The sequence below is a fragment of the Oncorhynchus kisutch genome, linkage group LG11, assembly GCF_002021735.2.
Source record: "Oncorhynchus kisutch isolate 150728-3 linkage group LG11, Okis_V2, whole genome shotgun sequence".
Taxonomy (NCBI): Eukaryota; Metazoa; Chordata; class Actinopteri; order Salmoniformes; family Salmonidae; genus Oncorhynchus; species Oncorhynchus kisutch.
The window spans coordinates 42439668-42462849 of record NC_034184.2 but is presented as its reverse complement, the minus strand read 5'-3'; the positions used below and the strand labels follow the sequence as shown (position 1 = coordinate 42462849).

Genomic DNA, 23182 nt, shown 5'->3' with positions numbered 1-23182 from the left:
ACCTGCCCCTTTAAAGGGCGGGGAGGTAACCATGGTAGCGCGAATGGAGTCGTGTGTGTCTGCGCTATTGAGTCTGACTAGAAGAAGCATTGTCTTCTCTTCCCTATCAGTTGAAACTCAAACATAGAAAACCAACCTAGCTTGTGAACAAAACAATGCCAAGAAACACAAAGACAAAGTCACACTTCAGTAGACTTTCGTTTCAAGTAAATTAGACAATTTTTTATGCCTGTGGAGTGGGCAGCGCTACTAAAAATGAATATTTCACTCTCACCCCCAGGCAGGCAGTGTTGCAGCGCGAAGTGGAATAGGCTATATAGGATTCGTAGTTTTGACTTTGTGCGATTAATTTACCAGCTATGAAGGGAAGTGGCAAAATACTTTGAAAACAGCAACTGCCGCATTTATTTTACTATCAAATGTATTCATACTTTACTTTTTTTATTTTTTATTAACAAATGCAAGTGAAATGCTCACGCTGTGGATCCCTGACCACCCGCCAACGTGGCTGGTAAAAATAGACATCTTACCCAAAAATATACCCGCATTTGGCTGGTAACAGGTGTTACTTTTAACCCTGATTTTAACACAATCTTGGGATTTTAGGCCCTGATAATGAGTCTTAAAAATTGTAGTTCTATGCTAACCTAAAATTCTCTATTCGCATATCATTCTTAGACAAGCTTGCCATTGGATATGCAGGTGCTCTTGTAAAACATCAGCAGCTCCATTGTAATATTAAAACAGGTATGTGGAGTAGAGGTCAACCGATCAAATCTGAATGGCCGATTAAATAGGGCCGATTTCAAGTTATAACAATCGGCAGATACAATTTGGCAGATACATTTTTTAAATATTATTATTTATTTATTTTACACCTTTATTTAGGTGGGTTAACTGCCTCGTCCAGGGGCAGAAAGACAGATTTTTACCTTGTCAGCTCGGGGGATTCACTCTTGCAACCTTACAGTTAACTAGTCCAACACTCTAACCACCTGATTACATTACACTCCACGAGGAGTCTGCCTGTTACGCGAATGCAGTAAGCCAAGGTAAGTAGCTAGCTAGCATTAAATGTATCTTATAAAAAACTATCTATCAATCATAATCAATAGTTAAACTAGTAATATCATCAACCATGTGTAGTTATCTAGCGTGTCCTGCGTTGCATATAATCGTTGTGGTGTGTATCGTTGCTCCAATGTGTACCTAACCATAAACATCAATGCCTTTCTTAAAATCAATACACAGAAGTATATATTTTTAAACCTGCATATTTAGCTAAAAGAAATCCAGGTTAGCAGGCAATATTAACCAGGTGAAATTGTGTCACTTCTCTTGCGTTCATTGCACGCAGAGTCAGTGTATATGCAACAGTTTGGGCACCCTAATTTGCCAGAATTTTACGTAATTATGACATAACATTGAAGGTTGTGCAATGTAAAAGGAATATTTAGACTTATGGATGCCCCCCGTTAGATAAAATTGTAAGGGTTCTGTATTTCACTGAAAGAATAAACGTCTTGTTTTCAAGATGATAGTTTCCGGATTCGACCATATTAATGACCTAAGGCTCGTATTTCTGTGTGTTATTATGTTAGACTTAGTTATATGATTTGATAGAGAAGTCTGAGCGGTGGTAGGCAGCAGCAGGCTCGTAAGCATTTATTCAAACAGCCCTTTCGTGCGTTTTGCCAGCAGCTCTTTGTTGTACTTCAAGCCTATCAACTTCCGAGATTAGGCTGGTTTAACCGATGTGAAATGGCTAGCTAGTTAGCGGGATGTGCGCTAGTAGAGTTTCAAACGTCACTCGCTCTGAGACTTGGAGTGGTAGTTCCCCTTGCTCTGCATGGGTAATGCTGCTTCGAGGGTGGCTGTTGTCGATGTGTTCCTGGTTCGAGCTCAGGTAGGAGCGAGGAGAGGGACAGAAGCTATACTGTTACACTGGCAATACTAAAGTGCCTACAAGAACATCCAATAGTCAAAGGTTCATGAAATACAAATGGTATAGAGAGAAATAGTCCTATAATACCTATAATAACTACAACCTAAAACTTCTTACCTGGGAATATTGAAGATTCATGTTAAAAGGAACCACCAGCTTTCATATGTTCTCATGTTCTGAGCAAGGAACTGAAACGTTAGATTTCTTACATGGCACATATTGCACTTTTACTTTCTTCTCTAACACTTGGTTTTTGCATGATTTAAACCAAATTGAACATGTTTCATTTTTTATTTGAGGCTAAATTGATTTTATTGATGTATTATATTAAGTTAAAATAAGTGTTCATTCAGTATTGTTGTCATTGTCATTACAAATAAATAAATATTTTTAAATCGGCATGAGCTTTTTTTTTAGTCCTCCAATAATCGGTATCGGCGTAGAAAAATCATTAAATCGGTCGACCTCTAATGTGGAGGTTAAACTGTAAGTCTCTTGGCTTTACAAACCACTTGCAAGGCCCCTGTTCTCATAAAGGCCAGTTCTCCATCCCTTACATCCTTGCTAAGCCTGCCCAGTGGTCGTGCCATGAGCGTTAAACACTCTCCCTCTGCCATCAGGCTCAGACTTACAGGGGCATTTCCTGTCTAGTTGAGACCAGGAGGGATTCCCTCAGGAAGTTACCTCTACGCTTAAAAAGATCATTCCATCGAATACATTCACTGTAGTATCCTGTTGAAATAGAAACACATTCAGTTTCAAAAAGGTCCCATGTTGAAGGTCAAAGCGGTCTCAATAGTTGAGTCAAATGATACTCCATTCGATAGGTCTGGGTAAAAAAAGAAAAAAGAAAAAAAAGGAGTTAATGTACTATAAAAAGGTGCAGGTAACATTACTCAAGCAAGTGCAGTACTCTCATTGAAGTACAGTAAAGGGATCTGTACTATTGAGTAGCTTCCGAAACGGCTTCCCCCTTCTTACGAGACCATGGGAACGGATCAATCCAGAAGTGAATAATAACAACCAAAGGGGAGTTTTTCCATACTCAAGACAGTGTAAAATACCTATCCAACTGAGCAACACGTTATATATTGGCCTGCCAACATCAAGTATGATAATTGAGCTGGATTTATATATTTTAAATTACAACTGTGCATGGTTTCATTTAGGCCTACATCTATTGATTTATTTCTATCATGACCAGACAGACATGTAGACAAATTCTAAACAGCAAATACAACAATAATGGTATCTGGGTCTGTCTTCCAATACTCCCAACATGGCATCCTTTCCTCAGCTCCTTACTCACATTACCTTTTGACAGGTGGAGATACGGAATACGTTTTCACTATGGCATGCGCCTACCAAGATCAACGATGCACAGAAAGGAAACAGAAAATGGTTGCCCCCTAAACAATTGTCCCAGCCTTTATCATTGCATACTGTATATGTTTGAGAGTGCAAAGTCTGCATGCAGTGCATTCACACATCTGGGCATGTTTTTGAAAACCTGGGTAGTGATTGTTGTATGTTATGGACCATTCCCATCAGACACAGGTTGGCGCTTGCCCAAGGCATGAAATAGATGGCCTGAATAGGCAGGTTTGCATGACTGAGCCGATCTCAAAATAGACCCAATCAATAGCCTTTCATCCCACGCAAAGTCAAGCCCTAAGCACCCTGAGTTTCCTGTCATCAATACCGTTCTCTGGACTGTGGGATGTTTTGAAAGCGCAAACACTATCGTTTGTTAAGGTACACACGCTTATACGAGAGGTTAACAAACCACAGCAACTAATGGAGTGTATCCAGTGTCTAGCCAATGTTAATGAGGTGTAAAGTTCCAGGACATGGTGATACAATACTTGTTTATAGTATACAGCCGTGTTTTTCAATCCTTTTCCTGCAGACCCAAGTTAGTGCTCGTTTAGAAGAAAAATGTGAGCACAAACACATGATTCAACTTATCAACTAATAACAAAGCCCTGGATTTGTTGAATCAGGAAATTGAATAGTTCAATTGGGTGTGGGTCATCCTATATGATTGCAATCACTTTCTGACTGCACCCCTTTTGATTTGAACGAAACCTTTCATACATGTTTTCCTATTGTGGAAGTGGTCAGAAGGTGACTTTTTGGAACTGAATGACAAAACATTCAGGAGATAAGTGATCAAATTTTACCCATATTGTATACCGCACCCTACCATGAGACGCCCATGTCTTAAATCACTGAAAAAGATAAATGGTTGAGTTTAATATAATTTGAAATCTTCCAAACAGGTTTGTCAAACTATTCTGATTTCTTGAGAATGTTAATTTTAAATGTCATTTTTTAAGCTTTAACATCAACTATCTAAACATCTCAATTGGTTTGAGGTAGGATGATTGTGGAGGCCAGGTCATCTGATGCAGCACTCCATCACTCTCCTTCTTGGTAACACAGCCTGGAGATGTGTTTTAGGTCATTGTCCTATTGAAAAACAAATGATAGTCCCACTAAGCCCAAACCAGATGGGATGGCGTATCGCTGCAGAATGCTGTGGTAGCCATGCTAGTAAGGGTGCCTTGAATTCTAAATAAATCAGACAGTGTCACCAGCAAAACACCCCCTCACCACCTCCTCCATGCTTCAGTGGGAACCACACATGCCTTAGATCATCCGTTCACCTACTCTGCATCTCACAAAGACACAGTGGTTGGAACAAAAAAAGCTCAAATTTGGACTCATCAGACCAAAGGACAAGTTTCCTCCGGTCTAATGTCTATTGCTCGTGTTTCTTGGCCCAAGTAAGTTTCTTCTTCTTATTGGTGTCCTTTAGTAGTGGTTTCTTTGCCGCAATCCAACCGTGAAGGCCTGATTCACACAGTCTCCAGTTGAGATGTCTGTTTCTTGAACTCTGTGAAGCACTTATTTGGGCTGCAATCTGAGGCTGGTATCTCTAATTAACTTATCCACAGCAGAGGTAACTCTGGGTCTTCCTTTCCTGTAGCGGTCCTCATGAGAGCCAGTTTCATCATAGCGGTTCATGGTTTTTGCAACTGCAATTGAAGAAACGTTAAAAGTGGACTGATCTTCATGTCTTAAAGTATTGATGCACTGTCGTTTCTCTTTGCTTATTTGAGCTGTTCATGCCATAATATGGACTTGGGTCTTTTACCAAATAGGGCTATCTTCTGTATACCACCCATACCTTGTCACAACCCAACTGACTGGCTAAAATGCATTAAAAAGGAAATAAATTACACAAATGAACAAGACACACCTGTTAATTGAAATGCATTCCAGGTGACTACCTCATGAAGCTTGTTCAGAGAATGCCAAGAGTGTGCAAAGCTGTCATCAAGGCAAAGGGTGGCTACTTTGAAGAATCTCAAATATAGTTTGATTAGTTTAACACTTTTGGTAACTACATAATTCCATGTGTATTATTTGATAGTTTTAAATGTCTTCACTATTATTCTACAATGTAGAAAATTGTTTTAAAAAATAAAGTAAACCCTGGAATAAGTAGGTGTCCAAACTTTTGACTGATACTGTATGTGACCGGTTTCATTTGAATGTTTTTCTTTTTTAAATCAAAATGTGCTTTTAGCAGAAATGCCTTCTGGAAAATGTTGACTTTCATGTGCCTTAATAACAAACTTGTATGCCATCTGAAAATACAAATCCAAATTGTTAAATTACGAGCCTAGTAGGTTTAGCCACAGAAAAATACACGGAGGGGTTGGACATGCTGAAAGATTAATTTCAGACTGCCTTGTAACATGCTTCTGTGTATAACATGAGCTGCTCAGTATACAGTGGGGCAAAAAAAGTATTTAGTCAGCCACCAATTGTGCAAGTTCTCCCACTTAAAAAGATGAGGCCTGTAATTTTCATCATAGTTGAAATGTACCTATGACAGACAAAATGAGGAAAAAAAATCCAGAAAATCACATTGTTTTTAATGTATTTATTTGCAAATGATGGTGGAAAGTAAGTATTTGGTCAATAACAGAAGTTTATTTCAATACTTTGTTATATACCCTTTGTTGGCAATGACAGAGGTCAAACGTTTTCTGTAAGTCTTCACAAGTTTTTCACACACTGTTGCTGGTATTTTGGCCCATTCCTGCATGCAGATCTCCTCTAGAGCAATGATGTTTTGGGGCTGTTGCTGGGCAACACGGACTTTCAACTCCCTCCAAAGATTTTCTATGGGGTTGAGATCTGGAGACTGGCTAGGCCACTCCAGGACCTTGAAATGCTTCTTACGAAGCCACTCCTTCGTTGCCCGGGCGGTGTGTTTGGGATCATTGTCATGCTGAAAGACCCAGCCACGTTTCATCTTCAATGCCCTTGCTGATGGAAGGAGGTTTTCACTCAAAATCTCACGATACATGGCCCCATTTCATTCTTTCCTTTACACGGATCAGTCGTCCTGGTCCCTTTGCAGAAAAACAGCCCAAAAGTCCCTGGCGGCGTAGTGTGTTACTGATGGTAGGCTTTGTTACTTTGGTCCCAGCTCTCTGCAGGTCATTCACTAGGTCCCCCCGTGTGGTTCTGGGATTTTTGCTCACCGTTCTTGTGATCATTTTGACCCCACGGGGTGAGATCTTGCGTGGAGCCCCAGATCGAGGGAGATTATCAGTGGTCTTGTATGTCTTCCATTTCCTAATAATTGCTCCCACAGTTGATTTCTTCAGACCAAGCTGCTTACCTATTGCAGATTTCAGTCTTCCCAGCCTGATGCAGGTCTACAATTTTGTTTCTGGTGTCCTTTGACAGCTCTTTGGTCTTGGCCATAGAGGAGTTTGGAGTGTGACAGTAGGAGGTTGTGGACAGGTGTCTTTTATACTGATAACAAGTTCAAACAGGTGCCATTAATACAGGTAACGAGTGGAGGACAGAGGAGCCTCTTAAAGAAGAAGTTACAGGTCTGAGAGCCAGAAATCTTGCTTGTTTGTCGGTGACCAAACACTTATTTTCCACCATAATTTGCAAATAAATTCATTAAAAATCCTACAATGTGATTTTCTGGATATTTTTTTTCTCATTTTGTCTGTCATGGTTGAAGTGTACCTATGATGAAAATTACAGGCCTCTCTCATCTTTTTAAGTGGAAGAACTTGCACAATTGGTGGCTGACTAAATACTTTTTTTTGCCTCACTGTATGTGCATAATCCTGTCTACCGCAGATTTTTTTTATTAAAGATATATCTTAACATTGCTGCCTTAATAGCACTTCGACAAAGCTCATTCGGAAAAAGTTGTGATGGACTACTTTCTGGAGGATGATTGTGCCATGCTGACATTGAAAATGAAATCAGACAATGAAAAAAATCCTTGATTTAGGGAAATACATTTTAATTGAACCAGACATTGTAGAGTCTTCTGATGACAATGGTGGGGAAAGAAATGGTGTCGTTGTCACGGAAGAAGTTGACCGAGGTTTGAAATCAGTGGAATGCCTGGTGGAAGCAGAGAGATGACTGCCAAATGCAGAGAGTCCAAAAAGAGAACACAGAAATAAGGATGTTGTAATCCGGAGACAGGTGTTTCATACATCTTCAAACTAAGGGAAACCATGGCATCCAGGTCAGAGGGAGAGAAACATTCATCCATGGATACGGGTAAGAGTCTCGCTACATTTTCAGATATAGGTTTCTAAATTTAGTCAAAGTCATTTTCATTGAAAACGAAAGTGCACTGTTAGCGAGCTCGCTAACTTTACGTGTATGATCTGTGTAGTAATATTATTTGCATCTCAGAAAGCCCTTTTCATTGATAGTTATAGCCTAATGTTAGCTAGCAAGCTAACATTGAAACTAGTTGGTTAGCTTTAGCTACCTGCAGATTTATGCATGGTAGTTCTGCCGCGTTCAAAACCACTGGGAACTCTGAAATATACGAGGTCAAATCATGACGTCGGAATTCTTCAGGTCGGAAAGTCGGAAAGCTCTAGAAAGAAGTCCGAGATCCCAAAGTTGGAATTCCGAGTTGGATGACCGTTCAAAGCGATTTTCCCCAGTTGGAGCTAGTTTTTTATTCTAATTTCCAGTTGTTTTGACTCAGCATTAGAGTTGGGATTATGCTTCATTGTCAGCTAGCTAGCTACAGTTGAAGTCGGAAGTTTACATACACCTTAGCAAAATACATTTGAACTCAGTTTTTCACAATTGCTGGCATTTAATCTGAGTAAAAATTCCCTGTCTTAGGTCAGTTAGGATCACCATTTTATTTTAAGAATGTGAAATGTCAGAATAATAGTAGAGAGAATAATTTATTTAAGCTTTTATTTCTTTCATCACATTCCCAGTGGGTCAGAAGTTTGCATACACTCAATTTGTATTTGGTAGCATTGGCTTTAAATTGTTTAACTTGGGTCAAATGTTTTGGGTAGCCTTCCACAATAAGTTGGGTGAATTTTGGCTCATTCCTCCGGACAGAGCTGTTGTAACTGAGTCAGGATTGTAGGCCTCCTTGCTCGCACACACTTTTTCATTTCTGCCCACCAATTGTCTATAGGACTGAGGTCAGGGCTTTGTAATGGCCACTCCAATACCTTCACTTGGTTGCCATTTTGCCACAACTTTGAGCAGTGGCTTCTTCCTTGCTGAGCGGCCTTTCAGGTTATGTCTATATAGGACTCGTTTTACTGTGGATATAGATACTTTTGTACCTGTTTCTTCCAGCATCTTCACAAGGTCCTTTGCTGTTCTGGGATCGATTTTCACTTTTTGCACCAAAGTACGTTCATCTCTAGGAGACAGAATGCGTCTCCTTCCTGAACAGTATGACGGCTGCATGGTCCCATGGTGTTTATTACTTGCGTACTATTATTTGTACAGATGAACGTGGTACCTTGAGGCATTTGTAAATTGCTCCCAAGGATGAACAAGACTTGTGGAGGTCTACAATTTTTTTTCTAAGGTCTTGGCTAATTTCTTTTGATTTCCCCATGTTGTCAAGGAAAGAGGCACGAAGTTTGAAGGTAGGCCTTGAAATACATCCACAAATACACCTCCAATTGACTCAAAATATGTCAATTAGCCTATCAGAAGCTTCTAAAGCCATGACATAATTTTCTGGAATTTTCCAAGCTGTTTAAAGTCCCAGTGAATTTAGTAGATGTAAACTTCTGACCCACTGGAATTTTTATACATTGAATTAGAAATTAAATAATCTGAAATAATCTGTAAACAAGTCTGTAAACAATTGTTGGGAAAATTACTTGTGTCATGCACAAAGTAGATGTCCTATCTGACTTGCCAAAAATATAGATTGTTAACAAGAAATTTGTGGAGTGTATGTAAATTCTGACTTCAACTGTACATATCCTAACAAAAGACTCCACTATGCAAGTAACCTTCTGGAAGCTTCTGTATCCTGCACATGTGACAAATAAACCTAGATTTTATTTGATGTTGCATGTGTTTATGAGAGACGGTAATGTGAAGAACAACATTACCTGCACCAAAGTCAGATTAGGATAACGGCCAAGGACTAGACAAAGTGTATTTTTACTACAACTTTCAGTCTTGAAATCTTTGGTTGTTTACTACACTGTGAATCCACAAAGTGATGGGTGGGGCTAAGGCTTAAGCGGGTGTGAACGATGCTGAATGGGTAGAGCATGAACCTGCAGAAGCGGGTCACTGCTTTGACGTTTGCAGAGAATGTCAGGGTGTTGTCCAAGGTCACGCAAAGGTTCTTTGCGCTCTGGGAGGGAGACACTGTGGAGTTGTCAACAGTGCTGGAGAGGCCTTTGAGCGGGCAGGCCTTCCCCAGGAGGAAGAGCAGTTCAGTCTTGTCGAGGTTGAGCTTGAGGTGGTGGGCCGACATCCACGTTGCGATATCTGCCAGGCGCGCAGAGATGCGTATTTCCACCTGGGTGTCAGAAGGGGGGGAAGGAGAAATGTAGTTGAGTGTCATCCGCATAGCATGATAAGAGAGACCATGTGAGGATAAGACGGAGCCAAGAGACCTGGTGTATAGAGAGAAGATGAGAGGGCCTAGAACCGAGCCCTGGGGGACACCTGTAGTGAGTATGTGGTGCAGACACAGATCCTCTCCATGTCACCTGGTAGGAGCAGCCTGCCAGGTAGGATGCAATCCAAGAGTGTGCAGAGCCTGAGACGCCCAGCCCTGAGAGGGTGGAGAGGAAGATCTGACGGGTCATGGTGTCGAAGGCAGCAGATAGATCTAGGAGGATGAGAACAGAGAGACAGTCAGCTTTGGCAGCGCTGAGAGCCTCCGTGACACAGAGAAGAGCAGTCTCGGTTGAGTGACCCGTCTTGAAGCCTGACTAGTTAGGGTCATGAAGTTTGTTTTGAGGGAGACAATAAGAAAGTTAAGAGACAGCACGCTCAAGTGTTTTGGAAAGAAAAGAAAGAAGGGATACAGGTCTATCGTTTTTGATGTCAGATGAGTCGAGTGTTGGTTTCTTGAAGAGGGAAGCAACTCAGGCCATCTTGAAGTCAGAGGGGAAGCAGGCAGTGGCCAGGGAGGAGTTGATGAGGGAAGTGAGGAATGGGATAAGGTCTCCCGAGATGGTCCGGAGAAGGGAGGAGGGGATGGGTTCAAGTGGGCAGCTTTTCGGGCGGCCGAACCTCACTAGTCGTAAGATGTAATCTGGAGAGAGAGGGGAGAAAGAGGTCAAGGCGTAGGGGAGTTCTGTGTGAGTGAGACCAGTAGACTCAGTAGGCTGAGTGAATGAGTAGCGCATAGCCTATAGAAATGTTGTGCAACATAAGCTCCTGGGCTCTCATGAAGTGTATGATTAGATTTTTTAACACATTTGCATTGATGTCAGGGTGATTAGAGGGACAATAGAGTGCTGAGTACCAGGCAGTTAGCAAGTTTGGTAGGCTACTAATGACCAGCAGCAGAGCTTGGAGAAGCCGAATTACCATGACTAAACGGTCACAGTGAATTTGACTGCCGTCGTGACTTGTGACCACCAGTGTGGCGGTAATATGGTCCCCGTAACAGCCCTAGCTGGAACTGTCAGTGAAAAGTAGAGCGGCCCAGTCAGGCATATCGCAATATTTCTAATTTAAAATTGCTGGAAGACATAGTTTGGAAAGCAAATGGCTATTGTAAAGGAAAGAAAATGAAAATACGAATCCGTCTTTTAGTTATCAAAATTCTCAACTAAAAATTGGGCTTATAGCCCATCTTACTGGTACCAGCAGAGAGCATTGGCCATATCCCCGGTGAGTGCGCACATTCACTCTTTATCTTTGGGTAGTGCCACATAAAAGTTTGTTTTGGGACAATAATTTCTTCCTCCAGTTTAGATGGATGTCATTCTATTTGGGGGTCCCCTTCTAGTAGACCCATTATATGGACAGCATTGTTTTTATTGCTCTGTTTGTCAGTGTCAACAGAGTAGGCTAACTTGTAATTTGTCGTACTCAAAAGTATTATGCCTCCAGTCACATAGTGTAGTAGAATTGCATGAAATATGTTTTTCCAGGCAAAGAAAGAAACGTATCAGATATAGCCTACAGTCCAGGACACTACACGCGCTCAGCAATGAAGACCTTTTTACGATTAGTCTAATCGTATAACTCAAATTATGACCACCAATCTACTCATCACATTATGAGTGGTAGGCTATCTTACATAAGTCTGCAAATCCAATGAGGCATGGAATGTTTTATTATAAAGGTGCATTTTCATGGTGAAAATGTGCTTCTCCTAACTGAAACTCACGCGCCACCTATGCGTAGGTTAGGAATTATGCTGCTCGTTACTCATCTTGTTGGCTGAGGAAAAGTTATCGTGGACAGTTATTCTAACAACTTCAAAGTGCATGGTAAGGACACACTTCATTGCATTCTCGACTTGCATGTTCTGTTAAGATGAATTACCATAATCTAAATGTGATTTCTGTCATTCTGAGCACCGTGGGTGGACACCCTAATCAGGTTACACACCCAACACATATGGGTCCGGTACATTTAAAAAAAATGTCTGGTAAATTATAATGCTGCCGGTCAAATATCCGGTGCCATATTTTCATAATGGAAACCCTGATCTCATGGTAGGGTGGGTGGGGTATGCAAAATGGGTCAACTTTGAGCACCTCTATGTCCTGAATGTTTTGTCATTCAGGTCACTTTTTGACCACTTCTACCATGGGCAAACATGTATGGAAGGTTTCATTCTAATCAAAAGTGACTTTAGAAAGTGATTGAAATTATATGGTGTGTTAGGGCTGCACTGAGAAAGAATTATATATCTTTTTTTTAAACACGGCAAGATCAAAGTAATACACAGTGCCTTCGGAAAGTATTTAGACCCCTTAATTTTTCCACATTTTGTTATGTTAAAGCCTTTTTCTAAAATTAATTAAATTAATTTAAAAAAAATCCTAAACACAATACCCTATAATGACAAAACAAAAAGTTGTATTTTATTTTAGCAAATACCTTATTTATATAAGTAAAAAATTGAGCTCAGGTGCATCCTGTTTCCATTGATCATCCTTGAGATGTTTCTACAACTTAATTGGAGTCCACCTGCGGTAAATTCAATTGGTTGGACATGATTTGGAAAAGCACACACCTGTCTATATAAGGTCCCACAGTTGACAGTGCATGTCTGAGCAAAAACCAAGCCATGAGGTCAAAGGAATTGTCAGTAGAGCTCCGAGACAGGATTGTGTTGAGGCACAGATCTGGGGAAGGGTACAAAAAAAGTTCTGCAGCATTGAAGGTCCCCAAGAATACAGTGGCCTCCATCATTCTTAAAATGGAAGAAGTTTGGAACCAATAAAGACTTTTCCTAGAGATGGCCGCCCGGCCCAACTGAGCAATCCGTGGAGTAGAGGGGAGGTGACCAAGACAGCACTCTGGAGTTCCTCTGTGGATGGGAGAAACTTCCAGAAGGACAACCATCTCTGCAACACTCCACCAATCAGGCCTTTATGGTAGAGTGGCCAGACGGAGTGGCCACTCCACAGTAAAAGGAACGACAGCCCGCTTGGAGTTTGCCAAAAGGCACCTAAAGACTCTCAGACCAAGAGAAACAAGATTCTCTGGTCTGATAAAAGCAAGATTAAACTATTTGGCCTGAATGCCAAGCGTCACGTCTGGAGGAAATCTGGCACCATCCCTACGGTGAAGCATGGTGGTGGCAGATGTGCCAAGCTTGTAGCATCATACCCAAGAAGACGCTGTAGTCGCTGCTAAAGATGCAAAGTACTGAGTTAAGGGTCTGAATATTTATGTAAATGTCATATTTCTGTTTATGTAATAAAAGTGCAACATTTTCTATAAACCTGTTTTTGCTTAGTCATTATGGGGTATTGAATGTAAATTGAGGGGGGAAACTATTTAAATACATTTTAGAATAAGGCTGTAATGTAACAAAACGTGGAAAAAGTCAAAGTGTCTGAATACTTTCTGAAGGCACTGTATCTAGTTGAAACTAAAAGCTACATTTGTTTCTGTAGGGACCCAGGTGGCCATAAAGCATGTGCCTACATTGTTATCTAGGAGTTATATTGTTATCTAGGGCACTATATCCTAGAAACCTGCTGTCACAACAGTGATCGTTTGCACACTGAGTGAAAGGCCATTTGAAACACTTAGAGGCAAACAGGTCAGTGTTTGTCTACAAAGATGAATTATCTTATTTATCTGGCTATACCAAATCAGATATAAACAGTCAGATCAATTATATTCTGAGGTAGCCTCTCCTGCACAGTTTTTCCATCTCAGAACATGTTGGCTAACCACAACAACACAAGAGTTCAGATTAGAGGTTGACCGATTAATCGGAATGGCTGATTAATTAGGGACGATTTCAAGTTCTCACAATCGGTAATCGGCATTACGGCCGATTATATAGCAATCCATGAGGAGACTGCTTGGCAGGCTAACCACCTGTTACATGAATGCAGGCAGCAAGGAGCCATGGTAAGTTACTAGCTAGCATTAAACTTAACATAATCACTAGTTAACTGCACATGGTTGATGATATTACTAGTTTAACTAGCTTGTCCTGCGTTGCATCAATGCAGTGCCTGAAATTGTGTCACTTATCTTGCATTCAGTGTAAGCAGAGTCAGGGTACATGCAGCCAGCAGGTTGGGTTACCTGGCTCGTTGCGAACTATGTGAAGACCATTTCTTCCTAACAAAGACCGTCATTAATTTGCCAGAATTTTACATAATTATGACATAACATTGAAGGTTCTGCAATATTTAGATTTATGGTTTCCACCTGTTCGATAAAATACGGAACGGTTCCGTATTACACTGAAAGAATAAACGTTTTGTTTTCGAAAGGATAGGATTTGAACATATTAATGACCTAAGACTCGTATTTCCGTGTGTTTATTATAATTAAGTCTATGATTTGATATTTGATAGAGCAGTCATTCAACCCGAACTTTTCTCCGTTTGCCAGCAGCTCTTCGCAATGCTTGAAGCACAGCGCTGTTTATGACATCAAGCCTAAAACGTTAGCCTTTTTACATGGCACATATTGCACTTTTACCTTCTCCAACACTGAGTTTTTGCATTATTTAACCCAAATTGAACATGTTTAATTATTTATTTGATTTTACTGATGTATTATATTAAGTTAAAATAAGTGTTCATTGTTCATTCAGTATTGTTGTAATTGCCATTATTACAAATAAATATTATTATTATTTATAAAATCGGGCTATTAATTGGTATGGGCTTTTTTTGGTGCTCCAATAATCGGTCAACCTTTAGTTGAGATTCAAGGATGTTTATTTAGATTTATCAAACAAAATGTAAAATAGGAAGGTCTAACTTCTACTTTGATAGGACACTTTATTGGGCCGTAAACAATGGACAAGTCACAGCCTCTATGGCGTTCTATGCAAAGAGCTCAGCTGCATACAGAGAGGTCTGTCCACAGAGGACAGTTGCTCCCTTCCTGATAAAACGGCTGGAGTCTGGATCCAACACAAGCACCATAATAAATAGCACCCCTTAACAATGTTCCAAAGGAACTCAACTGTGAGCTCAACCAGCAGGCCTATATGGCTGAACAGACATCGGCCATGTGCCATTATGCAAAGGCCTAACATTATGTTTAGCTCCTCTCTGTTATGTTGGCCTAACCAAGATGAAGGAAAAATATGGACACGGATGCAAAATTATCTATGTAGCATTGAAGAAAATAAACACGATTAAGAAACAGGCAATAGCGTGTCAAATAAAATTACTTTGGGAGCATGCATAGGCCCCTGATCCACATAGACAGTTTATAATACCTCAAAATAAACCCTAATTATAAATTGATAGAAATGAATACATCTGAAAAATCCATCTTCACAAATAAACTGCAGGCTACAAATGAAAAAATAAATACTGTCAAACAACCATTTGGATCTGTCATGTTAATCAAAGATATCTTACCTCATCTGCATTTTCAGTTCCTGTGTCTTTCCCACTGGTGGCAATACTGTTTTTAGTGCTGCTTTTGGCAGATTTGGTTGGTTCCTGTGAATGACAACAAGCCATAGTCATCTTACCATATTCACAACAAACACAATTGTCATAGGACCATACTCAACTCACATCCTCTGTTCTATGGAGTTATTGTACCCTACACATACATGTAATTTCCGTGGTTAAAACAGGTCCCGTTGGTAGGGTGCCTACAATTACCGTAATTGCGCTACCTTAAAAAAAAAACTGTTGGAAAGCATTCTTGCGGCCTTGACTGACGCATTTGTAAGACTGTATGGAACGAGACTTAAATGCCCCCTTAGTGGAAAAAGACAGAAATGACAGTCTGGTCAGGCAACGATTAAGCACAAGCGAGAGACGATCTTAAAACATTGCAGCAAGCTATTTGACAAGTGTGTAGTAGTATCTTATGAAGAACGAGACTAAATTTAACTTGTAACTATCAACTTGATAATCTTACGTTTATTAATTAACGAATGTAGTTAACTCACTATCAGTGAGAACCGCCTAGGCTCACGCTCGTGTATGTTTGCAGTTCAAATTCTCACAACACATTCATTATTAAACAATACGCCATTAAAAAAAAAAACATTATTTTACGACAACAGATTTGAGAATATAAATAATGTAAAAGTTCAAAAGCATTGTTGCTGTATAAGGCTAGTCTATCGGTAGCTCTCAATAACCCAAGTAGGGTATACCCAGTTTACAGGCGGCCCTCATTGTGTTCTCAGCTGATGGTAGGCTTCTTCTGATCACAGCTGGCTCCCTCATGAATAGCTACATATTGTATGCCACATATGTGATAACCATGTTTGCATTACTGGTCGTTACAGGTTAGCTTATATAAAAAACTGCCATGGATGTTTCAATTTACCTGCTCTTGGCGAGTCTTCGTACTCGATTCGGGAAAAAAGGTATCTTAGAAAATGTCCGCGTCAAGTTGCAGGTGGTTCTACAAAAACCAGACAAAACACAACGGTAGTACACCCCTTTGGTCACACTGTGTGATGCACTGTCATCTACAAGTGGCCGCGTCGCATAGAAATATTAGTTCCTGCAAAGATTATGGAAAATCCTAAATGTGCGGTAGCTAAAATGGCAAGAGACATTGAGTTGTGTCTGTTTTTTTGTAGAACCACCTGCAACTGGACACAAACATTTCAGATACATTTCCACCGAATCGAGAACCAAGACAGTATCGCCATGAGCATGTTAGTTGAAACATCTATTGCGCCGTTTTCTATCAACTTACCTGTTACGCCCAGTAACGGAAACATAGTTATCACATATTTGTTTTACAATCACAACCCTGTTTAATCCCGACACTTTGTCTGAATTTAAATTAAAAGTACACCTCACATCCGATACGGTTTGGGAAATCTTTGGAATTTAACATTCATATGTGAGAAAGAAGCTTTAAAATACTAAAGATACACATATTGTGTGCAGTTTAGCAAAGTTGCACCTGACTTTTTTTTCTCCACTCACCACCTCGGCTATGACATCCCCTTACCTTGCGCTCTCAATTCCATTGCGACCATTCCACATGCCCTGTGTTACTCAACATACATCTGGGTGCAACTTTCCTAAACTGTGTATACAGTAAGTGTATCTTTTGTATTTTAACTGTGTCGTGTATTTGCGTTTAGACAGAGCATGTGGGCAGCGTCGAAACATCCGCGAAATCCCCTCAGGCGGCAAACAGCTTTGTCAATAGACGGTATAACGTTAAGATTTACCGTCTATTTTAATGGGCTTGTCTATCGTTATTAAATCAATTTAAGAATTGAATATACAGGGTAATGTAAACAATGATAAGATCACATATGTTGTTGGCTGCTGATGTCTTTGCATAGTCTGAAAATGCATCTGCTCTGCTAGGCCTTACGATAATAGTACAACATCTAGTTGGCGTATTAGAATACAATTACGAGATACGGTCTACTTCCTCTGAATATTTGGCAACAATATTTGCATTTTTGCGATCAGTACGTTACCTTTTCCTTTTTAGTTTTATTCGGCATGTTGTGGCTGTTGATCTTTTTCACGGTGACTCCGTGACAGATTTCCCCGGGACTCGATCGCTGCCACTCGGTTAGCTTCAGCTCCCTGCACCCTTCTAGGCCAAGAAAAAGATAATTGGCCAGCCACACGTTATACTGCCTAGTGACGGGCCACTGTAATTATTTCATTGGGTGGTTATAGGATGGGCGGATTGCACTCCTCGTTTAGGCTGGAGGCGTTGAATGATGCACTTTCGCCCTAGCAACAATTCATGAATGAAGCTCTTCTTCTTCTTCAGTATCATGGTGGTCCGCAAACCAATGTTATAGGTTAATGCCGCCACCTACTGTACAATCCATTATACTTGGTGATACAAAAAAGGGAAAATTGAATGCCTAGTACCACACGTTATGTAGCACTATATTGGATCATTGAATCAAAAATTTCTGCAGCATTTAAGGTCCCAAAGAACACAGTGGCCTCCATCATTCAAAAATGGAAGCATTTTGGAACCACCAAGACTCTTCCTAGAGCTGACCGCCCAGCCAAACTGAGCAATCAGGGGAGAAGGGGCTTTGTCAGGGAGGTGACCAAGAACCCGATGGTCACTCTGACCGAGCTACAGAGTTCCTCTGTGGAGATGCTTGTCCTTCTGGAAGGCAGCACTCCATCAATCAGGCCTTTATGGTAGAGTGGCCAAAGTAAGCCACTCCTCAGTAAAAGGCACACGACAGCCCGCTTGGAGTTTGTCAAAAGGCACCTAAAGGACTCTTAGATCATGAGAAACAAGATTCTCTGGTCTGATGAAACCAAGATTGAAGTCTTTGGCCTGAATGCCAAGCGTCATGTCTGGAGGAAACCTGGCTACGGTGAAGCATGGAGGTGGCAGCATAATTCTGTGGAGATGTTTTTCAGCGGCAGGGACTGGGAGACTAGTCAGGATCAAGGCAAAGATGAACAGAGCAAAGTACATACATAGAGATCCTTGATGAAAACCTGCTCCAGAGCACTCAGGACCTCAGACTGGGGCAAAGGTTCACCTTCCAACAGGACAATGACCCTATGCACACAGCCAAGAAAACACAGAAATGGCTTCGGGACAAGTCTCTGAATTTCCTTGAGTGGCCCAGCCAGAGCCCGGACTTGAACCCAATCGAATATCTCTGGCGAGACCTGAAAATAGCTGTGCAGCAACACTCCCCATCCAACCTGGCAGAGCTTGAGAGGATCTGCAGAGAAGAATGGGAGAAACTCCCCAAATATAGGTGTGCCAAGCTTGTAGCGTCATACACAAGAAGACTCAAGGCTGTAATCGCTGCCAAAGGTGGTTCAAGGAAGTACTGAGTAAAGGGTCTGAATACTTATGTAAATGTGTCTTTCTCTCTCTGTGTGTGTATATAATGAAACAGGCAGGGAGCAGGTCTCGAGCCCCAGGTCCGGAGCACTATCGACTGTGCTGCAAAAGCATGCTCGTGCGGCAGAGTTGATTTCCGCGCTTATAAACCCAGGGTCGTTACACTACTCCCTCACCGGCCAAGCACACTCACTGTCGTGGATGCAAGGTCCAATCACTTCTGATCTTTGTGTAGATCAGGATTTTATTTTTTTAATCCATTTTACAATAATGCTCTAACGTAACAAAATGTTGAAAAACTGAAGGGGTCTGAATACTTTCCGGATGCACTGTAAGTATATCATAGTGTGTGGTCTCTGGAAATTCCCAGACCTAGCAGTTAAGGTTATGTAACCTTATTTAGTCCTACCTGCTATGGTGGGTTTTAAATGAATTGGTATTCACTTTTGTTTTTCGGTAGAATTACTGTCATGGGCATCCTGAGTGGCGCAGCGATCTAAGGCACTGTATCGCAGGGGCTCAATCCCAGGCTTTGACCGGGAGTACCATAGGGCAGTGCACAATTGGCCCAGCATCGTCTGGGTAAGGGGAGGGTTTGGCCGGGGGGGCCTTACTTGGCTCATCGCGCTCTAGCGACTCCTTGTGGCGGGCCAGGCACCTGCAGGCTGACTTCGCCTCTCCCGAGCCCGTTGGGGAGTTGCAGCAATGAGACAAGATCGTAATCACGAAAAAGGGGGTAAAAATTGCAACAAAATAAATCATTACTGTTATTGATGCCAAATTGCAAACCTTATTTGCACCGTCTGTATTCCAAAACCAATGGGTGTGCCTGAGTCTTATCACCTCTCAACTTGGTAAATTATTTCAACCTCGAACACTATTCTTTGGTTTGGTTCAGTCATTGCAGGAAGTCCTGAAGAGCCGGAGTTTGAAGGCTTTTGTCCCAGCCCAGCTCTAACACTTGATCAACATAGTCCATTGATCATAATGTCAGTGGGATGAGGGCAATTCATTTTGATGCTATTTATATATATAACGCATGCTCCACTCTCAAGTTGGACTTGTTGACTGATGCCAAGGCGGTGGTTGCTAAGAAGAAAGGAGCATCTGTGAAACAGAAGATTGCAGCCAAGGCAGCACTGGTTCACACCTGCCTTGTCTGTCGGGTGAGTAGTATTGGTTGGTACTGTATGTGCCTTTTCCTCTCCATGTGTAGGGTATTGTTCTGGTCTGTGTGGTACATTTTTTCATATGTGTAGTAGTTTGTTGCATCGTATTATTTTGTTTATTATTTGTGTCAACTTTGAATTAAATTCTAAGCCACAGATTTCCTCCATTTTGTACTTAACCTTTATAGATGCAGACCCGAAGACATTCAAGCAGTACTTTGAGAGCAAGCATCCCATGTCTCCAATGGTCCCAGTACCGGTTGATGTGCAGGCATAAGTGACTCAAATGGACCTATAGCTGGGGTAGATTCTTCAATCATTCACACAGAGTAGATAATGTGTAAAGCACCATGTTGTCAACAAAAAGCAGTCCTCAATGCTTAAGTTGTATTGTCTATGGCTTAATTTGTGGAAATGCTGTGATCACTCATTGCCTTTAATGTTGTGATTCACAGACACACGGTGACCACGATTTGAATGCTTACAGCTGACACGGAATGACGTGACCCTGAGAATGACTGGACATGGGCTGGATATTTGTGACAACAACCTAAAAGGGGTGCAGACGCACACTAGCACCCCATTTTATGTTTATTCCATAGCCAATCATATCTCTAGCTAACCCCTTATTCCACACCACAAAGTTGTCATTAAAACATTGTTTGATTGGTTGACAAGATGAACTCTGCTCATTGGTCAACCATGCGTGGCGGCAGCTCAGGACTTCAGCTAATGACATCTTTTGGTGCCTCGGGCTCCGAGCCAGCTTCGCCTCTCATGGGAGCGAGCACCACGAACAGGGCCGCTTGCAAAACTGCTTGCATTTTGCCGCCAGCCGCTCTACTCCAATTGAAGTCTGTAAACTTTGCCGCTTACCACGGCGTTATCTTTTTGCGGTGTACTGTTTTTGCTACCTTCAGACTGAATGCAGTGGTAAATGTGTTGCTCACAATTGACAGCCGCAACATGGACCTGTTAAATTGACAAGGGTGTTGATATAGTTGAGTTTAGGCATGGCTTCCTTGTTTTGAGTCTGTTAAGTTTGTTTCTCATTGACCTAGTATTTTATATCAAATTTATTTATAAAGCCCTTCTTACATCAGCTGATATCTCAAAGTGCTGTACAGAAATCCAGCCTAAAACCCCAAACAGCAAGCAATGCAGGTGTAGAAGCACAGTGGCTAGGAAAAACTCCCTAGAAAGGCCAGAACCCAGGAAGAAACCTAGAGAGGAACCAGGAGAGAAACCTAGAGAGGAACCACTCCTCTAGCTCCACAATGAAATAGGGTGCAGGCCAGGCAGCAGGCTGTTAGCTAGCCTGCCAGCATAGCGGAGTCTGCCACTAGCACAGTCAGTGTAGTCAGCTCAGCTACCACCATTGAGACCGTGTCTGTGCCTCGACCTGGGTTGGGCAAAACTAAACATGGCGGTGTTCGCCTTAGCAATCTCACTAGGATAAAGACCACCTCCATTCCTGTCAGTATTGAAAGAGATCATGATACCTCACATCTCAAAATAGGGCTACTTAATGTTAGATCCCTTACTTCAAAGGCAATTATAGTCAATGAACTAATCACTGATCATAATCTTGATGTGATTGGCCTGACTGAAGCATGGCTTAAGCTTGATGAATTTACTGTGTTAAATGAGGCCTCACCTCCTGGCTACACTAGTGACCATATCCCCCGTGCATCCCGCAAACGCGGAGGTGTTGCTAACATTTACAATAGCAAATTTCAATTTACAAAAAAAAAAATGACGTTTTCGTCTTTTGAGCTTCTAGTCATGAAATCTATGCAGCCTACTCAATCACTTTTTATAGCTACAGTTTACAGGCCTCCTGGGCCATATACAGCGTTCCTCACTGAGTTCCCTGAATTCCTATCGGACCTTGTAGTCATAGCAGATAATATTCTAATCTTTGGTGACTTTAATATTCACATGGAAAAGTCCACAGACCCACTCCAAAAGGCTTTCGGAGCCATCATCGACTCAGTGGGTTTTGTCCAACATGTCTCTGGACCCACTCACTGTCACAGTCATACGCTGGACCTAGTTTTGTCCCATGGAATAGATGTTGTGGATCTTAATGTTTTTCCTCATAATCCTGGACTATCGGACCACCATTTTATTACGTTTGCAATTGCAACAAATAATCTGCTCAGACCCCAACCAAGGAACATCAAAAGTTGTCTATAAATTCACAGACTACACAAAGATTCCTTGATGTCCTTCCAGATTCCCTCTGTCTACCCAAGGACGCCAGAGGACAAAAATCAGTTAACCACCTAACTGAGGAACTCAATTTAACTTTGCGCAATACCCTAGATGCAGTTGCACCCCTAAAAACTAAAAACATTTCTCATAAGAAACTAGCTCCCTGGTACACAGAAAATACCCGAGCTCTGAAGCAAGCTTCCAGAAAATTGGAACGGAAATGGTGCCACACCAAACTGGAAGTCTTCTGACTAGCTTGGAAAGACAGTACCGTGCAGTACCGAAGAGCCCTTACTGTTGCTCGATCATCCTATTTTTCTAACTTAATTGAGGAAAATAAGAACAATCCGAAATTCCTTTTTGATACTGTCGCAAAGCTAACTAAAAAGCAGCATTCCCCAAGAGAGGATGACTTTCACTTTAACAGTGATAAATTCATGAACTTATTTGAGGAAAAGATTATGATTATTAGAAAGCAAATTACGGACTCCTCTTTAAACCTGCGTATTCCTTCAAAGCTCAGTTGTCCTGAGTCTGCACAACTCTCCCAGGACCTAGGATCAAGAGAGACGCTCAAGTGTTTTAGTAATATATCTCTTGACACAATGATGAAAATAATCATGGCCTCTAAACCTTCAAGCTGCATACTGGACCCTAATTCCAACTAAACTACTGAAAGAGCTGCTTCCTGTGCTTGGCCCTCCTATGTTGAACATAATAAACGGCTCTCTATCCACCGGATGTGTACCAAACTCACTAAAAGTGGCAGTAATAAAGCCTCTCTTGAAAAAGCCAAACCTTGATCCAGAAAATATAAAAAACTATCGGCCTATATCGAATCTTCCATTCCTCTCAAAAATTTTAGAAAAGGCAGTTGCGATGACACACAGCTGTACATTTCAATGAAACATGGTGAAGCCCCAAAATTGCCCTTGCTAGAAGCATGTGTTTCAGACATAAGGAAGTGGATGGCTGCAAACTTTCTACTTTTAAACTCGGACAAAACAGAGATGCAGAGGTCCCAAGAAACAAAGAGATCTTCTGT

The 23182-nt window shown here is 41.3% G+C and overlaps 1 protein-coding gene and 1 long non-coding RNA gene across 3 annotated transcripts in view; one reads left to right on the top strand and one right to left on the bottom strand.

Annotated features, from left to right (window-relative positions):
- The window catches only part of LOC109899651 (serine/threonine-protein phosphatase 2A 56 kDa regulatory subunit delta isoform), a 51516-nt gene extending 33859 nt beyond the window's left edge, over positions 1 to 17657 (bottom strand). Inside the window, exons 1-2 of one of the 2 annotated variants that reach the window (XM_020495074.2) lie at positions 17391 to 17657; positions 15337 to 15420 (exon numbers count right to left, since the gene is read on the bottom strand). In XM_020495074.2, coding sequence (XP_020350663.1) covers positions 15337 to 15420; positions 17391 to 17417 — 111 coding nt within the window. In that variant the 5' untranslated portion in view covers positions 17418 to 17657. Of the gene's footprint in view, positions 1 to 15336; positions 15421 to 16267; positions 16388 to 17390 lie in introns of those variants that run through there. The other variant, XM_031835822.1, reaches the window with a different exon arrangement.
- LOC109899653 (uncharacterized) lies at positions 16843 to 21002 on the top strand. The gene is made up of 4 exons (XR_002256505.2): positions 16843 to 16995; positions 19807 to 19917; positions 20109 to 20223; positions 20376 to 21002. It is a non-coding gene; the product is annotated as an uncharacterized LOC109899653 (long non-coding RNA).
- The last annotated feature ends 2180 nt before the right edge of the window (positions 21003 to 23182 follow it).